We start from the raw sequence: 22,410 nt of genomic DNA on the forward strand, positions 1-22,410 counted from the left end.
AAAGTAAACAAATACCGGCTTACATAACAGCCCTAGCCGATCCGCAGGGGCTTCCGCAACAGGACTAGCGCCACAACCGCACAACTTTCCCACTGAATATCCACCATCGCTAAATTTGTCTTCCTCAAAATCGACGTCGACAACCGAAACAATCCGACAACCCCCTCCGCGACGACTCTCCCACCCAGCTCGACCTTGTTTCCTCGTCGGACTGAATTATCGCAAAAATGGCGACCGAGTTGACCGTCCAGTCGGAGCGTGCGTTCCAGAAGCAGCCTCACATCTTCCTCAACCCCAAGACCAAGGCGAAGAGCAAGAAGGTCGGCCAGGCTCGACGATGGTACAAGGACGTTGGTCTTGGTTTCCGTACCCCCAAGACCGCCATTGAGGGCAGCTACATCGGTACGCACGACCTACTATGAATTTTTTTTCCCCGTATCAAGATTGCGACATGGCGGATGGACAGTGGTTTTCTTTCTCGGAGTCTGGAGATGAGAATATGCGCGGACCGTGTGGAGGAAATGTCAACGCACATTTTGTTCAACACAGGCGTGCTTTGGTGATCGAGATGAAAATCTTCGTTTTGACTTGGAATATCCGGGGTAGCAGCACGATTCCATCAGTTCTCAATCTCGAAATCTCAATTATCAGACTCTGGGGAAGAATACCCGGATACGCCCTTGCTACGCTCTTGATCGATAGAATGAGTATCGGATTACTGACCTACATTCTACAGACAAGAAGTGCCCCTTCACTGGTCTCGTCTCCATCCGTGGTCGTATCCTTACCGGCCGTGTTGTCTCCACTAAGATGCACCGTACCATCGTCATCCGCCGTGAATACCTCCACTACGTCCCCAAGTACAACCGTTACGAGAAGAGACACAAGAACCTCGCTGCTCACGTCTCTCCCGCTTTCCGTGTTGAGGAAGGTGACTGGGTCACCGTCGGCCAGTGCCGTCCCATCAGCAAGACTGTACGTGGCCACTCCCTTGAAACCATCACACCTGAATCTCCCGTCTCCGCATCGGATTTTATGTACAAACGTTCTCTAACTTTTTCCCGCTCTACAGGTCCGTTTCAACACCCTCCGTGTTCTGCCCCGCACTGGCAAGGCCGTCAAGGCTTTCAGCAAGTTCTAAGCGTGTCGACGAGGAAGCGGTGTTCTCGAGAGAAAATTCAATCCAGGGAAACGGCGCGGCGCGAATGGATTCGAGCGGAACAGTTTGAAGGCGTGTTGGGATTGTTTCACGATTTCATGTCCCGGTACCCTTGTGAAGGATATATCCAATGAAAAAAATTTGATCTGTTCTTCTTTTTTTTTTTTTTTAGAACTATGCCGTATAGCATAAGCATACTAGGGAATCCGGATTGACGTGTTTCATCGTTTGGGAATGGGACTTTTACGAACTGGGTGTGCGTCTTCATATTGAATTTGGATTGTAGAGATCCTTTCGAGGGCTATAAAACTGCAACCCGACGACTATGTCCTGCGCGACAAGGCGCAGCTCGAGACGGGACAATTCAAAGCCAGCACAAAGCAATAAGCACAAGTTGTCAAGTAAAATGCACCACCATATTTCCCCACAATTTCCACCTCTTTTTCGCCTTTGCATCTTAAGTCACCGCAACCAATCCAGAGACCGTAATTGCGCCCAAGCACGATGGCGACAGTGGAAGCAGTTGACAAGTAGTATTTAAAATCAGCTACTCAAGCGCAGATCTAACCCATGCTCTTTCAGTAGCAAAAAGGTCACTGGTTATCTGCTCTCGCTCCAGTATCACCCCGTCAAATAGATCGAGTTCCTCGTCAGTATTATCCAGACGTTCATCAGAACTATCACCCAGATCAATCGTAAAGCTGGCTTCGGAGACGTCGTCATCATCTGGTGAGTCCTCACTGAGTGAATACATATCCGAGTCAGATCCAATATCCCCATCGGTAGCATGAGCATCAGGGGTATGAGCATCAGGGAAAGGTGAAAGCTCTGGTGACAACATGACGAGTTCACCTCTATACCCGAGTTCAACGCCTTCGAAAAAATCTCTCCATGGGATTTGTCTTGTCTTGACTCTCCAAGAATATGCAATTCCCTTACTCATAGTTCCGATATATTCATGTGGGACTTCTAGAAGTGAAAGAAGCTTCCCAACCGTTGCTCCTGCTTTCTTATCTAGGTATATTGCGTCCTTTGCCATTGCTTGATGTAATCCTCTCCTATTTCTCCTAGAACCAGCGATCTTATGAAGTTGGAGCAACTGATTTATATCAGTATTCTCCCGCGATATCCTTCGAAGAGTTGTAATCTTGAATGTGCAGATTATCGCGTCGTCAATCTGACCCCATACTAGATACTCCCCCGCACCGTTATAGTTCGAGTTTTTGACCTTTACTTTCCATTGTCGCATGTACTCAAGCGAAGAGTAAACCTTTGTCTTCAGGTGTTTTGTATCGATAATTGATATCGACGCTCCTTCCTCTTCGCGCAGCGCTCTGTGGATTGGGGCGAGAGCTGATTTAAATGTTGATATAAACGGAGAAGGTGTGTGGTTTATACGAACATGGTTCTCGAATAAACACTGGAACTTATCTCCGGCGATACTATCAGGGGTGAAGTATTCTTGGAATATATCAGAAAATAGACCAGCGACAAACTTGCTCTCAGCGTTAACGCCTTGAGATTCGGCGTTCCACCACCGATAAAGAAGTGGAGGGGTCTCGGCTGTATCTAAACTATCAGTTACTTTCTGGTCTTGTTAGTAACAGTGCTTTCAAGTGATGTTTTATTTAGATATAATACTTACTTGATCAGGGCTTTCAGTATGACACCAAAAACAAATCTTCCCGCCAGTTGTGCAGAGGGGTAATTCAGCGTCTGAAGAATCATGGGTGTCAAGCTGTTGTATAGCAGCTTCCTGTACCGGTCCATCGTCGAATGTTCGGTTCTATATGAAAGCTTTAGTTAATAGCTGACTCGTAAGTCAAAATGTTAGTAACTCTTACTGTTCCAGTCTGGGATCGAGAGCTTGGACTCTGATAAATAAATTGTGAAGAATCCATAGTATCTTCAAGTTTCCGAGTAACTGGTATATTGAGAGATGCGGCGGTTTCTTCAATCATGTTGATAAAGGGTAGCCATGGCTCAGGATCCAAACCTGATGTATGAACATGAACATCCCCCCATATAGGGTCACCGTCGTTTCTCAAACTAACCCACCGTGACCTAAGTCTGGGCCACCTCGCAATCATTCCATCAGTAAACCCACATTGTTCGAGCTCTCTCGCAAATTGAGAGTTGAAAATGGCTTCAAAGGCCATGCGGTCCTCCTCGAAATACTTGATCAAACAACAAAGGTATATTCTGATTTCTGAGGACCATATTATCCTAGTCCTCTTTTCCATATAATCAAGAGATGCAAGTTCCATTTTTCACTTGTAAAAGTTTTTTCTTGAACCCAAGGTACAGGGGCAGTGGCTAGATTCAGCCAAATAAAACGAGAAGTCGAAGAAGTGGTTGGGAAATGGCAGTGATAGTGTAGTTGGATTGAAGCGCGGCTGGGACCTACAACCAACATACTCGGGCTTTGTGTTACCGCGTCTGATCCAGTTAGGCATCACCATTTCCAATTGAGAGGGGCATATCCAGGTGTAATTGAGCGCGTTTACACCCGACTCAGTCTCACTCCTCCCAGTAGGGAACGAGTGGTTTCCGCCATCCGTCTGTGTCATCTTGCCCTCAACAATCTCTGATATGGATATCCAGGGAGCAACGGCATCAAAATTGAAGTATTTGGAGTCTGGTATGCATTTGTATCATTATATAGAAAGTAAATATAGGTGGAGAAGTGAAAATGTGAAGATGTGAAGAAGTAGTAAATGAGATTAAGACAAGCTGTTTCACACGAAATATATACTTTGGGCACCGCAGTTTGACAAACTTGGAGCAAAAGTAAGTTCGCTGAAAGGGAGCAGACTAAAAGCAGCAGAATACAAGTAAATTCCCAACAATTGAACTACTTTTTAAACTGGTCGTGGATTTATTGTATGTAGTTTGTAATATGTGACCGATTTGTTATGACGCGCTTGGTGGCCAAAGCAGCTTAGGCAGCCAAGTGAAGGCGGCGTTGGACTCTGGGCCGTTGTGATGCTCCTCGTCAGTCGTCACCTTCTTCCCCCACGGCCTTCGCCCGCCAACCTCGCCCAATTCCCCCGTCCTGTTCCCCGGTCGCGTCTCCAGACAATTCACATTTCTTACACCGGCTTCCCCGGCTGGCCCGACAGATCTCGTGCCGCTCCCGTCGTTTCTCTGCTCCCCTGACACGACACCCGTCTCTCGCGATGGCCTAAACCACCATGACACCAATCAGCACTGGCGTGGACGAATCAACTCACAATTTACGGTAGCTACTGTCGGCTCCCTGTTTTATTATTACAGTTGGTTTCACTTGAGTGCTGGGGGACACGCTCAATTGTGCAAACGACGCCACTCCTGACCTTGTCGCAAGTATCCGCATTCCGGTGGACATATACTGTCTGAACAATGCCTGGAAACTTTGAGAAATCGGTAAAAGGGGCCACCAAAGTCAAGGTGAGTAGTGGTTATGCTTTGCGATTCTAAGATATACCCTGCGAGATGCTGATGGTCCGTTTCTTACCTGGTAGCTTGCGGCCCCCAAATCCAAATACATCGAACATATCCTGGTAGCGACGCATACAGGTGAGGCCGGAGTAGCAGAAATATTCCGGACACTGCACCTTCGAGTTCGCGATACGACATGGACAATAGCATTTAAAGCTCTCATCGTGATTCACTTCATGATCAGGGAGGGCCAGTTGGACGCCACACTGCAATATATGGCGGAAAACCCGAGAAAAATTGCTGTGCACGGACTATCAGAAGGTGAGCCGTTCGTGTGGTGCTTTGTGTGTTACAGCGCTAATGACTCGATGCACAGTCCAACCGCAGGGCCGTAATATCCGACGATACTCCCACTATCTCCTTGCCCGCGCGAAGGCATTCGAGCAGACCAAAACAGATTATGTACGAAGCGGACAGGGGCGGATGAAGCGGTTGACCGTCGAAAAGGGTCTTTTACGAGAAACAGAAGTCGTCCAGAGGCAGATCAAAGAGTTGCTGCGATGTGATGTGGGTTACTATACTCCCACGATTGAACTGTGACTGACGAGCATCAGCTCTTAACGGACGAAGTGGAAAATGAAATTACGCTGACGGCCTTCCGTCTCCTTACCCTGGACCTTTTGACTCTATACTCGGTCATGAACGAAGGCACAATTAACGTCCTAGGTGAGTTCGGATCAGTGTGCTTCTGATGTAATCGATCACTAACCACGATTAGAACATTATTTCGAAATGTCGCGCCCGGATAGCGAACGTGCACTGGAAATTTACAAGACCTTCGCCGCGCAAACCGAGGAGGTAGTCAAGTTCCTAGGGGTCGCTCGACATTTCCAATCCGCAACGAGGCTTGAAATACCCAAACTAAAACACGCTTCAACGGATCTGACGCGTCTTCTGGAAGATGACTTGAATGATCCGGATTTCAACCAGCGCCGGAGAGAATACCTTGCTCGACAAGGTAAAGACGTAAATAGTAGTGCATTCGCAACAACCTCCACGACAGGGGGTAATAAGCCTGTCGCCAATACGAACTCTACGCCTCCTCGACCGAAGACGGAGCCCAGCTCACAACCGAAGGCACATCCGTCGAATCTTATAGACTTCTTCGACACCATTGATCCGAGCACGCAAGCTCAAGCCCAGCAGCAACCACAACAGCAAGCCATGCAATTCCAGCAAACTGGCTTCACGGGACAACAGCCAGCATTCTACCCGCAACAAACGGGATTCCAACAACAGCCTCAACCTACGGGGTTTGGGCAACCTCAGCCCACCGGATTTGCCCAACCCCAACAACCCACCGGGTTTGGACAGCCGGCACAGCCTTTTGGGGGTCCATTTGCACCGCAGAATACCAATCAATTTGGCCAGCCGCAAGCGCCACAGCCTCTTCAACCGACTCCTACTGGTGCCGGGTTTGGCGGCTACACGCCACAACCCCAGACCCAGGGGTTCCAGAATCAGCTTCCTCCAATCCCGCAGAACAATATGACTGTATTCCAACAGCCGCAGCAGCAGCCATCGCAAAACACACTCCAACCTCAGGCCACTGGCACTACTAATCCCTTTAGGCAATCGATGCTGATGAGCACGCCGACTGGATCAGGCATGCCCGCATCGCCACTGAACCGCCAGAGCACAAATCCTTTTGCGAAACGGTTATCGACAGCTAACGCGTCGTTTACTCCCAGCACTCCTGAGCCATTCCCGCAGGCTTTCCAACAGTCTCAACAGCCCCAGCAGCCCGCAGCTCTCCAACCGCAGCGGACGGGAACGAATCCCTTTGCTCGGAGTTCATCTGTCCCACCGCAGCAGTCGCAGGGATTGCAACCCCCTGCAGCTCCTCTCCGGCCAACGCCTACAGGAAGTACGAATCCGTTCCGACAGAGCACACTTGTTCAACAGACGGGTCCAGGGTGGCAGACGACCAATGGCCAACAGGGTACTATGGGTGGATTAGAGCAGTTGGATACAATTTCTGTGTTCCCACAACAGCGGTTTTAGTGAAACTTGAAAACCAGAGCGTGCTTTTGACGGCGATCCTTGTTTATCTTTAATGCGTTGTTATCTCTAATTGACTCCTGCTATCTCGTGCCATTGTTAGCTTTGCCATTCTGCGACAGAACCTGCGCACAACTTGCATACGGGCACGCAGCGCGGCTCCCTGATGTAGTATAGCGGAAATGCATCCATTGAGAGCAACAACTGAACAAGGAAGTTGTAGCTGACAGGTCGCCCGAACAAGCAAGGAGGCCATATGGGAGGAAAATATACCCGGGGCGATCTTGTGTTTATCGTTAACCCATGGAATCGAGGCTCCACCCGGACGCCGGCAGCCGCAGCATCCGAGATCCAGAGCAGGCGCCGCGATTGGCTGCGTGTCCGCGACCTGAAGAAGAGGAGAAGAGGGACAAAAAGCAGGAAAAGCCAGATTCAGAGCTGCTGAGTCGCTGCGTCGCTCCTGTGAAGACTCTTCTGCAGCGCCCCTCGTATGCTTAGCTCTACTCCAAGAGACTGGTCTCTCGCCCTCTTCTCTTCATAACTTCGCTTCCCTGTCCCCCCTCAATCCACTCACAGTCAGTCCAGCGCCTCTGCCAGTGTCCACTAGCACGACTTCTCTGTTTCGCAAGTCATGGGCTTTTCCTAATAGGGGCAGTGCGCTGACCATTCAGCTTTTCGTCTTCTGCGTTCTCTCCTCCTCCATCCATTCTCCGCTGGCCTTCGCCTTGCCAACTTGCCCATCCAGGAAAATAATCAGTGATGAGTGCCCATGAAGATCGCCCCCGAGATCTGTGAATTGCGAGTCCTGCGCCTGCGCTTGTGCGATGGACGCCAAGAACCCCCATGCTCACTCCACGGCTCATCCTCCGGTCGCCTCCCACCAAGTCCAGCACACCCTCCCAATCCTGCCCATTGTGTCTCGGCCAGCACCATGGGCTCACAGCAACAGCAATCCAGCTATTAATCAACACCAGTCCTACCACTCTCACCCTCACCCTCACTCTTACTCCCACCCTCATCCGCCTCAACCGTCGCAACTCCCTCCGGTTCTCTCCCCGCCCTCCTCCACACCGTCGCAGCCAGTGCCCCCCCATGCTCCCCCTTCCTCGTCCATGGTCTCCGAGCCCCACGACGAGACCAATGCCGTGCAACATTCAGTCGCCACGGATTCGGCTCGTCAAAATACTGGAAAGAACGCCGTAACAAAGGTCCGCAAGCCTCGCAAACAGGGCAATGCCTCCCAGGGCCGCTCAACCCTCTTCTGGGTCCATAACGACCCGCAGTCCGTCGCTGAAGGGACTCGAGAAGAGACACTGAAACTCATCCGGTCCCATGTCATGTCCGAGCACAACCGCAAGAAGAGACTCGATACCAACAAGCGGTCCAAAAGCAAGGCCTGGAAGCACCTCGCTTTTCAACCTGTTGAAACGACCGCTTCCAGCTCTGCGACTGCGGGCTCTTCTGCCACGGCGGCGCCTTCGGCCACCGAGTCGTCATCTCGTCAGGCTTCGCGGAGGAAATCACGAAAGACAGCACGCCCGGCTGAAAGTACTTCCTCTTCTTCGTCCTCGAAATCCCCCTCTCCCGATGAGCTTGTAAAAGAAGAACAAGATACGGCACATGGAGATGTTGACGAGGAGTATCCCATGGTCTCTGGGGATTCTGTGGATAGTTATGGGGTCGACGCCGATAGTAAAGCCCTTGCTGTCCTTCACGATCCCACACCGTATACCTATATCGGCCAAGGGACGAGTGATCCTTTCAATACAACCCACACTCCGCTCTCAGAGCGCATGTACCGGCATCTGCAGCACTGTAAGTGCTCGAGTCTTCCAAACGCCTTGAAATTGTGATTGTGCTAATATTTGCCCAGTCTTGTGTAAATTGACACGACTCGCATATCCGCTGCAACGTCGATACGGTGCTAAGCTAGAGGCCCATTGGGCTTCTCTTGTATCCCATGACCCTGCCTCGCTCCACGCTTGCATTTGCGTCGCGGCAACGAATTCCGCACTCGAATCTGGCGAATTTCCATTGACAGATGAGAGAAAGAGCTCTAGCGTGCTGCTTCTTGACACGTTCCATCACCGTGGAGAGACTATCCGTCTTGTTAATGAGGGCCTGTCAGATCCTATCAAGGCCGCTAGCGACGAGCTAATTGCGGCAGTGTCAGTTTTGTTGACAGTAGAAGTATGTGATCTCTCTCGATCGACTGCTATTGTTTATACTAACCCACGCAGATTGCAACGGGAGATCCAGACTACCTCAAGATCCACCTTGCAGGCCTTAGGCAGATGGTCGGGATGAGAATCAGCTTCGCCGATGTTGCCGATGATGTTCGGTTCCAGATTTCATGGTCAGTCTATCTGAATTTCTTTTGGTAAATAAATATTGACAAAAACAGGACCGATATTCGTGTCGCATGCATGTCTTTGACGAAACCAATATTTCCCTTCGTTCGCTATTCCCGCCCGACAAACTACACCATTACTCCTCCGACTAAAGAGCTAGAGTCAACAGCATCCAGCTTGGCGTCCTTAATTCAGATACCCGGCATCTTTGGTGATGTCATGTCCAAAGTAATTTATGACTTGGTCGAGCTCATCTGGTACGCGGAATGGATTAAAGGCGGCCCGGAAGAACAAGATTTTGACGAAGAGACCGAGTGTTATTACAACACCGAGGTGCTCTACGTTGAATATGCCCTCCACAGTGACCGATACACGTCATCAGGCGAGGTCAAAGGGGATGCAACAATTGAGGGCTGTGTTCGCCTAGCCTGCCTGCTCTTCCACAACACTGCCATTTGGGACTTCTACCCACACATCGCGCCCGTGTTCCCGAGGCCTATCATGGCGCTGCACTTGGCGCTCGAGTCCACAATTCGCGCAGGGTGCTACCACCTGTGCCGAGACCTGCTGATCTGGCTGCTTTTCGTCGGCGCATGCAGCACGCGCATCCCGAACCAGCGGTCCTTCTTTGTGAACGAGCTTGCTTCCGCGGTGCGCCTGCAGAGGCTGCAGTCGTGGCAGGAGCTCCGCGCGATTTTATTCGGCTACTTCTACGTTGACCGGGTCTACTTGGGACCGTTACGAACATTGTGGGACGAGCTCCAGGCAGTGCCAGCTCCACAGCAATGTATAAACAGTAATTGATGATGACTTATATATACATCTATGTATCTAACTAATGAGATGAGATATGGTACATACGAGATGAGCCATGTCGTGATGATTGAATTGAAATGCATACCCTGTTTGTTACTCTACAGCCATACAAAATAATAGTTGTACCATACTTGCAAGTCACATTTTGATTGCGCCTGCCGTCCGTCCTATTTCCTCCAAAGTTAGTGCACCAGACCACACCTCCGAGGATTAACCCATCCCAGCATCCAAGTTTCAGCTCATTTCCCCAAGAGCTAATAGAGAGCGGGAGTCTGGACCCATGACTCGGGTTCCTGAACAGTCTTCCAGGTCCAGACTCCAGACTACAGAGTTAAATCAAGACCCTGCAATAACGGTACGTAGTATGCATGACGCCCGACCCCCATTCAGATTTGGAAGTTGGAACTTTTGACATATTACGTGTCATTCCAAGTCCAAGATGTACATTGTACCAATTCCCACTCGGGCTGGGCACAGGAGCCGGGGCTCCAGCTCCATCAAATGGATTCTTTCGCAGCGCAACTACCAGACTAGGCAATAGTAGTCTACCTAACAAACCACCGATGCTATCCGTAGTCTGATACAACACTAAGTAAAAGTGCGTACCTAGGTAAGTATGTAGTCTACTACGTAGCAGTAGGGCCAGGGGTGATAGTGAATGACATTGACAGGTGTCAGCCATACCGGTCGCCGAACATGGACCTCCGAGTTAGCACCGACCGAGTTTCTCCCGCTCGAGTGGACGCAGGACGCGGTGAACGCTTGCCATTACTGGCTGAAATGAGGCGCCGAGTGTTCGCCGATGTATCCCCACTCTCAGGGCGCTTTCTCTCCTGCCGGGCCGGACGGGACTCGGCGGACGGGATTGATTTATTTATTTAATGGCTGGGTAAGGGATGAGGACTGGGCAGATTTCATATAAACGGCGGCTGGTTCCTTGCTGTTCATTTTTTCGAATTGTTTTTCTTTCATTGATATATAACGAAGTACTGCACCTTTGCTCGATTGTGCTTCAGAGGAATGCTTATTTTATGGAGCTTAACTGACTATATATTTTGAGTGTTGCTACTACTGTATACGGGCAATGCCCCTGCAGCAGTCAACGGCCATATCCATGAGGGACTTACCCTCCGCGCAACACATGGACCTTCACCACTTGAGTCTGGTTGGTGTTAAGCTGCCCTCCGCTGACACCAGCTAGAGTCGGTACTTTATCATCACAATATCATGCCACTTTAATTATTTCAAGAGCGTCAGGAGGCTACTCGAAGTTGGAAAGGTTTGAATCATCACAACATATTATTAATGATCTAGACTAATCAAGCATTAATCGGAATCGCATAGGAAACCACAAAGAAAAAACATATACCACAAGACCATATATATATCGCTGCAATCCTCCGTCCCGGTACAATGACTAAAAGTACAATAACCAAGACGATGAAGGCTTTCCAAAACGCAACGATGATCTTACACAACTGGGTATCTGGGGATATTACTGCAGAACTGAGAACTAGGTTTCTGCATTATGTTTCGCGGCTGTCTGCCCCGTACACATAAGGTGCGTCGACGATTCCGCTTATTCGCTATAGGAGTAGCATTTAAACAGTCTCGCGCTGGGTCTTCTCGCGACGAGCACGGCCGGTAGGGGACCACGGGAAGTGGGCGACCGGGAGGATGAAGAAGCTGTTGCTGCTGTCGGCAATACCAGCAAGGGCGTTGTACCAAGCAGCAAAGGCAGCCAGCAGACCGAAGAAGCCACCGGCCTTGATCACGGGAGGGTTAGGCGCGCCATCGGCATCGCGCTGGATGTAACCAACACCGAGAAGCAAGAAGGCCAAGTCCAGGAAGAAGAACAACAGGAAGAAGGCCACGGTGGATCTCAGAGTGCAGAAGAGCAGGATTGTGGTGAAAATGAACCAGCCCTGGAGTTATCATTAGCGCCAACGGTCCTCATCACACCACGACTTCGCGCGAAACTTACCATCAAGAACAATCCGAACGAGTTGTAGAACATGGTCTCGTCACCGTTCTCGGTAAGGCTTGCTTCGATTTCGAAGCCACCAGGAGTGAGGACAATGGCGAATGCGAGCCAGAAACCACCATAGGAAGACAGAGCTGTAGCACCAAAAGTGTTTCCGACAGCCATTTCCCTGTACGAGTCTCGTGGTTAGACAAATTTCCGGCGGCCTATTGACAGCGCAAACGCGAGAAACAACTTACCACATGCCAGCAAGCAACTGAACCAGACCACCGTAACCAAAAGCGAGAGCAACAACAATGTTGGGCGCAGTGATGTCACGCGCCTGCATGTTGATGGCACTCAGGACGAAAGTGGTGAGGGCGAAAGCGCACAGGCCCAGGGGAGCAGGGTTGGCGAACTTGCGGGTCTCGACTGACTTGTATAGACCGGGCTGGAACTCACCACCGAAGGGGCGGAGAACGGCCTGCTTGGGGTCGACGTGCGACAGAGGACCATATCCAAAGCGCGCTCGCTCCTCGGAGGTTATGGGATCTCCGTTAGGACCAGCTGAGGTGCTGGTAGCAGTAGGGGCAGCAGGGCCAGGGGCAGCAGGCCCGACGTCCTTCTCGAGACCGTGATTTTGTTCAGCAGACATGATGAAGTTTAGGCGATGAAACTTCAAAGGTCAGTTATTGTTTTATTTTTACTTCTTTTTTGTGTGGGAAATCCAGCTAGCTGGAGATGGGGAAGATAATAGAGGCTCGGCTTAAAGAAAAATAAGGTAGGAGAAAAAAATAGTTGCGCACAGCACAGCCGGAGTGGGTCAAGCAAGAGAACTTGTCCTGATGACCTGGGGGAGGGGGAAATGACAAGGGAGATGAGGAGAGAAACAGACGTGAGGGAGGAGAGACAATAAGTAATTAAGTCTGCATGGGCTGGATGGGAGGGCACGCCCGGACGAACGCAGATTGCAGCAACTTACCCAAACAGGGAGGAAGCACCGTTAGTTGATCAGCTAGCTCGACTTCCGTTTTGTTTTGATTTGATTTCCCCGGTGGAAAAATCGTGCGGAATTGCGGATTCCTGTGAGATTGACTTCTTCCCCAGTGGCTGCGCGGAGTGGAGGCGAGGGTCTGGCTTGAGAATGATGTGCGTGCGATGGGCCTGTTTCTACCCACTAAAGGGATGACTCGGTGACACGCCGGGGTGAGGAAGTTTTAGCTGAACTTTGCTGGTGATGACAGGAGCCGAATTTGAGTCTAGCAAAAGAGACTGCGCACTGATGCAGAGGAAGCCGAGTAGCACGAGAGCAGCAGCGGTAGATATATAGGCGTCCGGACGAGGGAACTCCCTGGAACCGTGGGCGAGGGGACAGAGACGAGACGCAAGTTCGCAGCCCCAACAAAGTGCGGAGATGGACTCGGGTGCCCGGGGACCAAGGGCGAAGGGAAACGCTCGATCATCACTGCGACCCTGGGCCGTAACTGGAAGCGGCAGGTCGGACAAGCTCAGGTTGTTGACTCCATTGCGGCCATTGGGTCACTGGGTGGTGCTGTGGTCTCCCAGATTCCCCGAAGCAGTGTACCGAAATTACGTCCATTACAGAATGCGCGAACCCCGGAAAGAAAAGTGGGAATTATTTGGTGGGGGTCTTCAAGTATCAACCAATGGAATCCGCTGCATCCAATCTGGCAGGATTTATGGTTGGCTCCTGGCAGCCCGCCAAGACACCACCATGCCGGCTATTGTCACCCATACCAGTGCCAATACAACGATGCACGCCTCAAGCCATCTTGGGAGTCTTGGGCTCTTGGGCTGCGCTGGGCCTTAGTTCTTGTCTTAACGTGCCTGGGTTTTGATCCTCTGCCCAGGCTGTAGGGCTTATTGTATTACGTATCCCTATTCTCCTCCTGCTGGTTAACTAACTACTTAGTGTCTCAGTCTCATGATCGCGGCCAGCCGGGGCTTCCGCCTTAGTCAGCTTCCCGTGACCCGTCAGTGACCCTGGAATGCGATCGACTGGATGGCAGACAGCAAAGTTGCAACTACTGTGCAACTTTGCAACCCCTGGGAGCTCTCTCCGCAGCGCCGATCCCAAGCCCACATTCCAGAGAGCTGCCTGAGTTTTCTCGGGCTCAGCTTCATGTGCAATTGACACGCGAAGCTTGTTCCCCCTGCCCGACCTTGTTGACGCCCTCGAAGCTGCAAGGAGCTCTGGAACAGCCTAATTTCTGTTCGCACGGACGGCCGGAGAATCGGCTAATTTGGGATGGCCCACGGAAAACAGCCTGTCTGCTTGCTGGAACTGGAGCTGCAATCGTCGATGATGGGCCCATGGCTAGCTGCGTGGGTCCTCGCTTTCCTCCTGCCTCGGCCTCTCTTTCTCTAGTCTCTGCTAACCCAAAGCTTGAACAAAATGGAGCCTTTCCTTCCTTTTTCTTTTGTCCCCCCTGGCGATTTACCTCCCTCGGTAGATGGATACTACGTACTACGTACCGTCTCCCGTCTCAATCGAAGCTACGGCCGGGCCGCCGTGCGTTCGTTAACCAATTCCCCTGAGATCAACCGGTGCAATTTGAAATAACTCAACTTTGTCGGTCGTGCGACTGCTTGAGAGTGAGACCTGAGACAACGGATTGATCCGCTCCCTCGAGTCCAGCCGCAAGACACGCAACAAGGGCCCATAGAAATCTGCTGTCGAGATTATGTATTGGCTACCGGCCCGGCAGCTGTCAGCGTGGCCGTGACGGATGCTCTACGCTCAAATTTCCTCGCGTCTATATTTGGCTACCTTGACGTTGCTTGGTGTAGAATTAATCTCATTTTGGTCCCACCAGATAGGAGTTCGCGACGGAATAAGATGAAGTAGCACTCTGCAAAAAGGGCTCAACTTTCGAGCATCCCATCTGTTCCTGTCCGACGCGCCGTGCCGGTAGTCTATCTGCTCAAATCCCGACTAACATGGAGCTGAGACAGGACCTGGCACCCAGAAGTCACTGTACAATACAGTGCATAGTAGTGCTTTCGCGATGATAACAGCAATATTAAGCGCAATCTATCTGGAGCCTCCCTACACTAGTTATTGCTACTAGCCTATAACCCCTTGCACCCTGTCCTCTCTCAGACCCCTGGAGTTGACAACTCCGTGAAACAGCACATTTATCCTTATTTTCAGTATCGCCAGGGACTTTACATGAAAGGCAACCGTCCGCCGATTCGACTTCCCTGACTGACTGAAACATGATCCTGCGCATTGACAACCATTTAAGGCGGTCTTCATTGAACAGCGTCCGCTCCGCATTGAGCGAAAGAAACCGCTCCACGCGCTCACCAGTCACCAGTCACCACGGTCCTGTCAACAAATCATAGAGAAGTTCGAGTTGCCCTTGGCTGATCTCATCCTGGCTGTGAGCCATCACATTTAGTGCCAATTCTAATTATGTGGCCCTGTGTTCTCTGTCCCGTCCCCAAAGTCCGAGCAATCCTGATTGGTGGGATTTATCTGTATTCGAATTTGACACTGCAGCCATCGGTCGTTTTTCGGGCCATCAAGATACCAGGACTTGGACAGATGCTTGGTTCGAAGCATCGCAGAAGGAGGTAACCGAACAATCATCATAGCTCTTACACCGATGAGCTTGATCGTGCCTTGGATCACAGACATCCGGTGTGCGGGGTGCTTTGATATCTGGCAGTCTTCCCTGTCCTCAACACTTTTTTGAAGATCGACCTTCCAATGAATTACCAGCAGCTGACCATTTTCCATGTCGATCGGTCTGATGCAAGTTACAACGGGCTTCTCGGCATGAATCCTTTGTTCCTCATCGCGGGATCGGCGGATTGTTATGCCATATCTTTTCGCCAGTGATACTATCAGCAGTGTTTCTCACGAGGGAATCTGATAGACATGCGCATTCCCATGCCTATGCTGGTCTTGAATAGCATCGTTTAAACGTACACGCCTACACATTGGTATTGTTCGGTTATCGGTAATCCGTGTCCAGACTTTCGAGTGCGTACTTCCTTTTCCCCGGCTTGGAGCCCCTCCATGTGGGGTAGGCCCAACAAACAGTTCGACCATCGACAAGTCATGATGAAGTACATCATTATTCATTTCGACTACAATCATTATTTCTCCGTACCGCGACCGAGTCATCGGAACGGAACTGAAAAAACACACTGGCTGTGGGGTGAGCTCCATTCCCCGCCCAAACTTTGTGGAGCTGACAACCTGGTTGACAAAATATGCAATGCTGCGGCGTGCAACATATCGTGGTACGTTCAAATGAGTCTTACCGACCGCCAAGGACAAGGCCAAGTCAACGGATGTACGCCGCTCAACGTGGCAGCGACCACCAGGAATGACTTGCGACATGTCCACGCAGTTACTACTCCGTCCTCCGTCTGCGTTTCCCGGTTTCGAGACTTGACACCTTGTGTATGTCACGGAGATGAGGGGGATCGTCAGACTGGCTCGGGGTCTGTTTATTGATTGTCACTGTTTCTTCTGAAAAAAGACTTCCAATACTGTTCATAAAAAACCTCAGCTGGAGCTTAGAAGTGGGATTTTCCTGCGCAACCGCGGGAAAACGTCAGAGCAGCGTACATCCACGGACACGCTCCGCCATCCATCCATCCGGATTCCAGGGTTGAATACTGAGGCCCACTGCCGAAGCAAATTCGGCTCCCAAGTCCGAGTATACCTCCAAGTTCCAACTTCCTTTACGTCTCCAGGCACCTCTCCGCCTTTCTGGCTTGGTTATCGGAATGTGGGTTCTGGGGAAATTGGCCGAGCATATGATACGCCGAGTCTTCCCCATACCCAGTACTTCGGGTAACCATCGGGTCGGCGGAGCGGAATCCGAAAGCGCTTCATCTTGAGTCCTGGACCTTGAAGTAAAGAGCAAGACATACAAGTTGACCGAAAGCATCTCGCCGTAATCGAATTAATTCGACATCCAAACTGCCAGGACATGCCAATGTCAGCCGTGAGAAGCGCTATTGACGTCCAAGAGCCTTAGGCCCCCACTTCTTCTCAGCTCAAAACGACCAGACCTCATCCTGTTGGAGAGCGTCGGCGCCGTCGGACGATATTCAGCCCTGCGGGGTAGAATTGTTGACTACTGTGAATTTGGTGGTTTTGGGAAGCTGCTGCACCGACCATGGCATCGGGCGAGAGTTGACTTTGCTTACTGACGATCATGACGATGTTCGCTTCTGATCACCCCCACCGCGCGAGCTCACATGGCGATCACTTAATCCGGGGTCAACATATTGCCAGCGATCTTTCACCGCTAGGTATCAGCCGCGAGCAAAGAACGCACAATTGATTGAGTTTACGGATGGACACCGCATCTTGCTTGCGAGTGCGAGCCATGTAAATCTTTCCAACGTGGTCAAGCTAAGCCTTTCCTACCGAATGAATGGCGCGATTTTAGGTTTAATAACCAGCAGCCAAGCAAGCGACACGAGCTCTTGTCTGATGCGAAGTCACTAAGGCTTTCGCTCAGTGACTTTAGGAGACTGCCCCAGACCCGTCGTCCGCTCTTGGTTTCGTTGTATGCATGATGGAAGCTCCGACTTTACTTATACTGAGAGGAAGCTTGCCTGGCAGATATGTTCCATAGCTTTGGATGTTGTTATAAAGCAGCAGAGCTATACGGTAATTTAGTGCTGCCGCCCCCTGTAAAGCCAAGAAACTGACCTCACTGGAAGAGTTTGAACGGATGGATCTATATCTCAAGGAGAACGAGTAACGTTCCGAGATATTCAACATAGCATCACCAGCCGTAAAGAGACCGAATTACTGAGAGGGCATGCCACCCCAAGCGACAGAAGCTGCGCACTCCACGGCTAGGGCTTGAGTTTGAGCGTGCGCTGTTTGTTATCGGCCCTTACCACCAATGGTGCAGAACACATCAAATTTGCACATTGGAATCAATCATATCATATATATTATGCATCTATATAACGAGACCGAAATACATCATCGCACGCTAAGCAAATACAGTAAACCCATCAAGATCAAGCAGAAACAGCAGCGGTCTTGAACTCCTCGCTGACCTCATAATCGATGTATCCCCTTGGGCTGCGTGCTACATAGAAGTGCTCTCTCTCGTACGGCCGCAGCGGGATGCTGTTCTTGACCCTGAAGGCAAGATCTGGGTTGGCGGTCCATGGCCGTCCGATGGCAAACAGCACGTCGTGGTCCTTATACTGCCCATCTGCGGCCTCGCGCGCACTCTCCCCGACATACCCGCCGGCCACCATAATCGGCCCAGCATGCTGGTACCCATCGAAGAAGAACTGCAGGTCCTTACTTCCGGCAACTTCCGTCTCCGTGTTGCCCGCAATGCGCGCCTCCACAATATGCACATACGCAAGCTTGAACTCGGCCGTTTTGCGCGCCAGATACCCAAACTGCTCAATAATTTCCTCCTTTGTGTCAACGCCCATCCCTTGGAACGTGCTCCACGGGCTGTATCGGATCGCCGTGCGCTCCGCACCAACAGCATCAACAACAGCCTTGATCACCTCCAGCGGGAACCGCGCGCGGTTCTCAACACTCCCACCCCACGCATCCGTCCTCTTATTCACAGTCTTCTGAATAAACTGGTCAACCAAATACCCATTCGCGCCGTGGATCTCAACGCCATCAAAGCCCGCCTCAATTGCGTTCTTCGCCGCCTGGGCAAAATCCCCGATCACCGCCGCGATATCCTCCTCACTCATCTCCTTCGGCACTAGCGCGGGGTCAAGCGGAGTCGCGCTGCTCGAGAGAAGCTCTGTGTCGGGACCATTCGCCTCCTTCGTTGCGGCGGGATCAGCGACGCGGCCAAGAGCCCATAGCTGCGCGAAGATATATGACCCCTTCGCGTGCACGGCGTCTGTGACTTTGCGCCACTGTGCGATTTGTGCGCTGTCAAACAGACCCGGCACGTTGCGGTATACGCCTGGTCTGGTTGAGATCAGGGTTGCTTCTGTGATGAGGAGCGTGCCTGGTGTAACGGCGCGCTGTGCGTAGTACTCGGTCACTATGTCCTGCGGGACGTGGCCGTCGTTGACTCGGAAGCGGGTCATGGGTGCAAGTGCGATGCGGTGGGCGAGTTGGTGCTTACCCACCTTCAAGGGGGAAAAGAGCTTTGAGGAGTCCATTTCAGTTCTTGGTTGAATGGTAGATAAGGTGTGAGTAGGTCGATTATATTGGAGATAGAAAGATATTGGAGAGAAAGAAGAATTGAGTGTTGTGTGTTGTGTGTTTCAATTGTACGTGGCTTAACAGGCGGGTTCCTGGACTTTTATATGGTTGTATAGACACTGCGCAAAAGCTTAGTTACGATCGTATATTTCTAATTTTCTAGCACAATCCTATCTTTTCCATGACAAAGCCATGCTTATCAAGACATGAGCATTTCAAAGTGAAAATGCGCAAGACCAGCAATTAATCATTTCGAGGCTCCACTGAGTCGGTGTTACGGCGGGATCCGACTGCCGGGAACACAAGAGTCGGCCTCGGGTGAATTGCGTGAAAACTGAGACAAAAAAAGTCTCCGGGGAGGAATGTCGCCGCCTTAGGCAGAAGGCTAAATATACCGAGACTAGTGCATCGCTGCTTTAACCCTACTGCTCTCGTTAGTCATCACTATTGCGACAATCGAGGCAATTGCAGTGGTATGTAATAGTGTCGGCCGTCACGCATCAAGTTAACATCTGTCCAGATCTATATACACTGTAGTAACAACAAGACAATTCACATGACAGCAAAGGGTTAACCCTCCAACCGACGCGCAGTAGTTTCGAGCTGCGCATTGAATCTCCGTATCTGATTCAGAAGGCCTCCTTGAGCACCCTGTGCTATTGAGCTCACGCTCTGTGCCATATTCCGAAGGCGGAACTCCAGTCCGGCTGTGAGTCGTTCGTCTTCTGTCGCTGGGCGATTCTGGCCGCGCTCGAGTGCGAGGTCGAGGTTGTGCAGGGAGTGGTTGATCGTAGAGCGGGCCTGGGATTTGTTAGCTTGGGGGATCATAGTGGCTTTTATACAAGGACAAAGGAAACGAACTCGTTCGGCCTGCTCTTCTTTTGCGTGCTCCGATCGCACTGCATCCATCCGTAACGCAACAGCCTCGCGCTCCCGCCGGACGTGATCGAGTCGGCTGCGTAGATCCATCATTTTGCGCTTGGCCTTTTTGACCTTGGTGCCAAGCATGAAGTTGCTGTCTAGCATCTCGCTCAGGTCGAACAGTCGTCCTTCGAGTTCTGTGCTGAATGCCTCCACGGCTTTCCGGCGAAGAGTGAATTCTGCACGTCTTGCTGTGTTAGTCTCGTTTGCGATTCCGTTCTTCAGTGTTGTCAACGTCTTCTCTAATGTCTCGCGGCAGATCTGGGCTAGTACATCCGCCGCGTTGACACCGCCGCGGCTGGGTAGTTTGTTGGTTTGGTTGCTTGCTATCTCGTCCGGCGAGTCAGCATCGTCTTCACTAGATCCAGGAGGCTCGCCGCCGAGAGATGCAGCGTTTGCAAGCCGATGGACCGTGATCGGTACAGTTTCCCCTCGGGGTTGTCGTGGCTTCCGCTTCGTGGCTGGGGGTCGCTTTTCTGGCGTTTCTTCTTCCGCAGGCTCCTCGGCTTGTGTTGTTGAAGGCCTGTCTGTAGGCCGTACAGCTGCGCGCTGATCTTCTGCTTCGACTTCGGGCTCTGGCTCTGGCTCTGGCGTCGGTTTTCGTACCGCGCGTTGTTTCCCTTTACGAGCGCCAGTTGCCTGTGCCTTTGTATCCAGTTCCCGTTCGTCACGCTGCTTTCTACCAGCACGAGATACCTGAGGTTCTGCTTCTGGCTGTGATTGTTTATCCTGCGAAGTCGCTGTCCGCTCTTCGCGCTGTTTCTTCCTACCTGCGCGGGATATCTGTGGTTCTGCTTCAGGCTCTGGCAGGTCATCCCGAAGAATCGGTTCACGTTCTCGTTCTTCGCCCCGCTTCCTCCTCTTGCTGGCACGGGCTTGTTCGTTTTCTGGTTCTGGTTCGACTTGCTCGGACTCGGGCTCTTTACGCGGCCTTCCTTTTTTATTGGCGCGGGTTGTATTGGCTTCGGGCTGCTCCTGCTCTGGACTTGCTTGCACATGTTGGTCACGCTCTTCGCGCTGGCGTTTCCTACCACTGGTGCCAGGTTCTTTAGCAGGCTCCGGAGATTGGTCGACTTGCTTCTTCGGCCGCCCGGCGCGTTTCTTGCCTTTGTCTAGTCCATTCACTTGGTCCTCGGTCGACCCTGAGGGTTCACGGGCTGGTTCGTGATTGGATTCGGCATTTCGCTCTGCTTGCTTCACGGCTGACTCATTAGAGTCTCGGCTCGTAAGAGTAGCGTCTTCTGTAGATTCTACATTCTTCTTCTTTCGTCCTCGGACACCCTTGCCAGTCGCGTCGCTCGGTACAGCCTCTGAACTAGCATCCGGCGCCGCTGCTATATCAACCACGGCCGACTGCTCGGGAAGTTGAGTTGATGCCGGAGTGCGACTGCGTGTCCGTTTCTCGCGGGGTTTAGGAAGCTCGGTTTCTTGGGAATCTTGCTCTTGCGGTATTTCAACAGGCACTGGGGGCTCTGGCTGTGGGTGTTCTTTGGATTGAGCGTCAGCTGCTTCTGCTGACTCTGGATTCGAAGTCGGACTTCGCGATAGTGATGGCCGGCCTCTTTTCCCACGCCCCTTGCCCTTGTTCTTCGTTGTATCCGAGGGTGGTGAAGCAGTGCCATTTACGCGCGATGACCTGCGCGTTGGCTCTGGTGCCGGCTGCGCAGCCTGTTCCGTTTCTAGATTCCCTAGCGCGCTGTCTGAAGCCTCAGGGGCAGCTTTGTTCGTTTCGTTGGTAGGTATTGAAGGAACCTCCGGGAGAGGTTCTTGATCTGGCACCGGTGGCTTGTTTCTAGGACTCGTCCGAATAGGTATCGCTATGCTGTCATCTCGAGCTTGTTGTAATGACGTTTCGACGGTACCATTTTGTGCGGTATCCGGTTCTCGAGTTTCAGGTTGCTCGTCAATCGGCGGGGAAATGAATGTTGGGGGATCTGGTCTAGTTTAGCTGATGGTCTACAGTCCCGATTGTGGATGCCAACCTATTTTTCTTCGTTTGCTAGTCCGTTCCAGCTCCGGCTCTTCTTCTGCAGGTATATCGAAGGTGGATGGACGCGGAGGGAGCTTGTTGCGGGCGCTCCCCGGGGTTCGCCGCACGGGCTGGTTCTGGGATGAGGGATTGGTTCGAGGGGGAGAGGAGGTTGATTGCGTCTGCGGTGGTTCGGTCGTCGTAGCCTCTGGAGGAGGAGGAGCTTCAAGTAAAGGGGGTTGGGACACTGGTGCTGAATCGAGTACACTGTCGGCGGCCTGGGACGCGGTTTGAGATGATTCTTCGGCGGGCGGCCCGAAGCCTAAAGAGAAGCCAAAATCAACCTCCTTGATCTTGCGCGTCCTGTAAATCATTCATAGAGTCAGCTATCTAACTAGAAATGGACATAGCACGAGGGGAGCGCATACCCTGCTCCGCGCTGCCGCATCTGCAGGCGCTCTTCTCGATCTGGCGGGCACGCAGTTAGCTTCGCTGAGACTGGACTGTAAAGTGAGGGTTGAGCACATACTGGAAGCCATCGCCCAGCGACGC

At 51.6% G+C, this 22,410-nt stretch overlaps 7 protein-coding genes across 7 annotated transcripts; 3 read left to right on the forward strand and 4 right to left on the reverse strand.

Annotated features, from left to right (window-relative positions):
• Positions 1-227: 227 nt before the first annotated feature.
• Positions 228-1,141, forward strand: RPS11A (40S ribosomal protein uS17; the record flags this gene model as incomplete). Its single annotated transcript, XM_041704557.1, has 3 exons — positions 228-402; positions 737-975; positions 1,073-1,141. 3 exons carry the CDS (start codon positions 228-230, stop codon positions 1,139-1,141), a joined length of 483 nt encoding a protein of 160 aa, XP_041557131.1.
• A 565-nt stretch (positions 1,142-1,706) lies between these two features.
• On the reverse strand, positions 1,707-3,120 carry APUU_41382A (uncharacterized protein; the record flags this gene model as incomplete). Its single annotated transcript, XM_041704558.1, has 3 exons — positions 1,707-2,747; positions 2,805-2,945; positions 3,004-3,120. The coding sequence occupies 3 exons, from the start codon at positions 3,118-3,120 to the stop codon at positions 1,707-1,709; spliced, it is 1,299 nt and encodes a 432-aa protein (XP_041557132.1).
• A 1,420-nt stretch (positions 3,121-4,540) lies between these two features.
• On the forward strand, positions 4,541-6,643 carry APUU_41383S (ENTH domain protein; the record flags this gene model as incomplete). The annotated part of the gene is made up of 5 exons (XM_041704559.1): positions 4,541-4,588; positions 4,663-4,900; positions 4,956-5,146; positions 5,194-5,305; positions 5,358-6,643. The coding sequence occupies 5 exons, from the start codon at positions 4,541-4,543 to the stop codon at positions 6,641-6,643; spliced, it is 1,875 nt and encodes a 624-aa protein (XP_041557133.1).
• An 821-nt stretch (positions 6,644-7,464) lies between these two features.
• APUU_41384S (uncharacterized protein) lies at positions 7,465-9,795 on the forward strand (the record flags this gene model as incomplete). Its single annotated transcript, XM_041704560.1, has 4 exons — positions 7,465-8,455; positions 8,514-8,830; positions 8,881-8,996; positions 9,045-9,795. The coding sequence occupies 4 exons, from the start codon at positions 7,465-7,467 to the stop codon at positions 9,793-9,795; spliced, it is 2,175 nt and encodes a 724-aa protein (XP_041557134.1).
• A 1,613-nt stretch (positions 9,796-11,408) lies between these two features.
• APUU_41385A (acetate uptake transporter family protein) lies at positions 11,409-12,425 on the reverse strand (the record flags this gene model as incomplete). Its single annotated transcript, XM_041704561.1, has 3 exons — positions 11,409-11,732; positions 11,792-11,960; positions 12,031-12,425. 3 exons carry the CDS (start codon positions 12,423-12,425, stop codon positions 11,409-11,411), a joined length of 888 nt encoding a protein of 295 aa, XP_041557135.1.
• Positions 12,426-17,794: 5,369 nt separating this feature from the next.
• On the reverse strand, positions 17,795-18,925 carry APUU_41386A (alkene reductase; the record flags this gene model as incomplete). The annotated part of the gene is made up of 1 exon (XM_041704563.1): positions 17,795-18,925. The coding sequence occupies one exon, from the start codon at positions 18,923-18,925 to the stop codon at positions 17,795-17,797; it is 1,131 nt and encodes a 376-aa protein (XP_041557136.1).
• A 613-nt stretch (positions 18,926-19,538) lies between these two features.
• On the reverse strand, positions 19,539-22,397 carry APUU_41387A (uncharacterized protein; the record flags this gene model as incomplete). The annotated part of the gene is made up of 5 exons (XM_041704564.1): positions 19,539-19,769; positions 19,830-21,823; positions 21,872-22,221; positions 22,287-22,326; positions 22,388-22,397. 5 exons carry the CDS (start codon positions 22,395-22,397, stop codon positions 19,539-19,541), a joined length of 2,625 nt encoding a protein of 874 aa, XP_041557137.1.
• Positions 22,398-22,410: the final 13 nt, after the last annotated feature.

This window comes from Aspergillus puulaauensis, chromosome 4 (genome assembly GCF_016861865.1).
Source record: "Aspergillus puulaauensis MK2 DNA, chromosome 4, nearly complete sequence".
NCBI lineage: Eukaryota > Fungi > Ascomycota > Eurotiomycetes > Eurotiales > Aspergillaceae > Aspergillus > Aspergillus puulaauensis.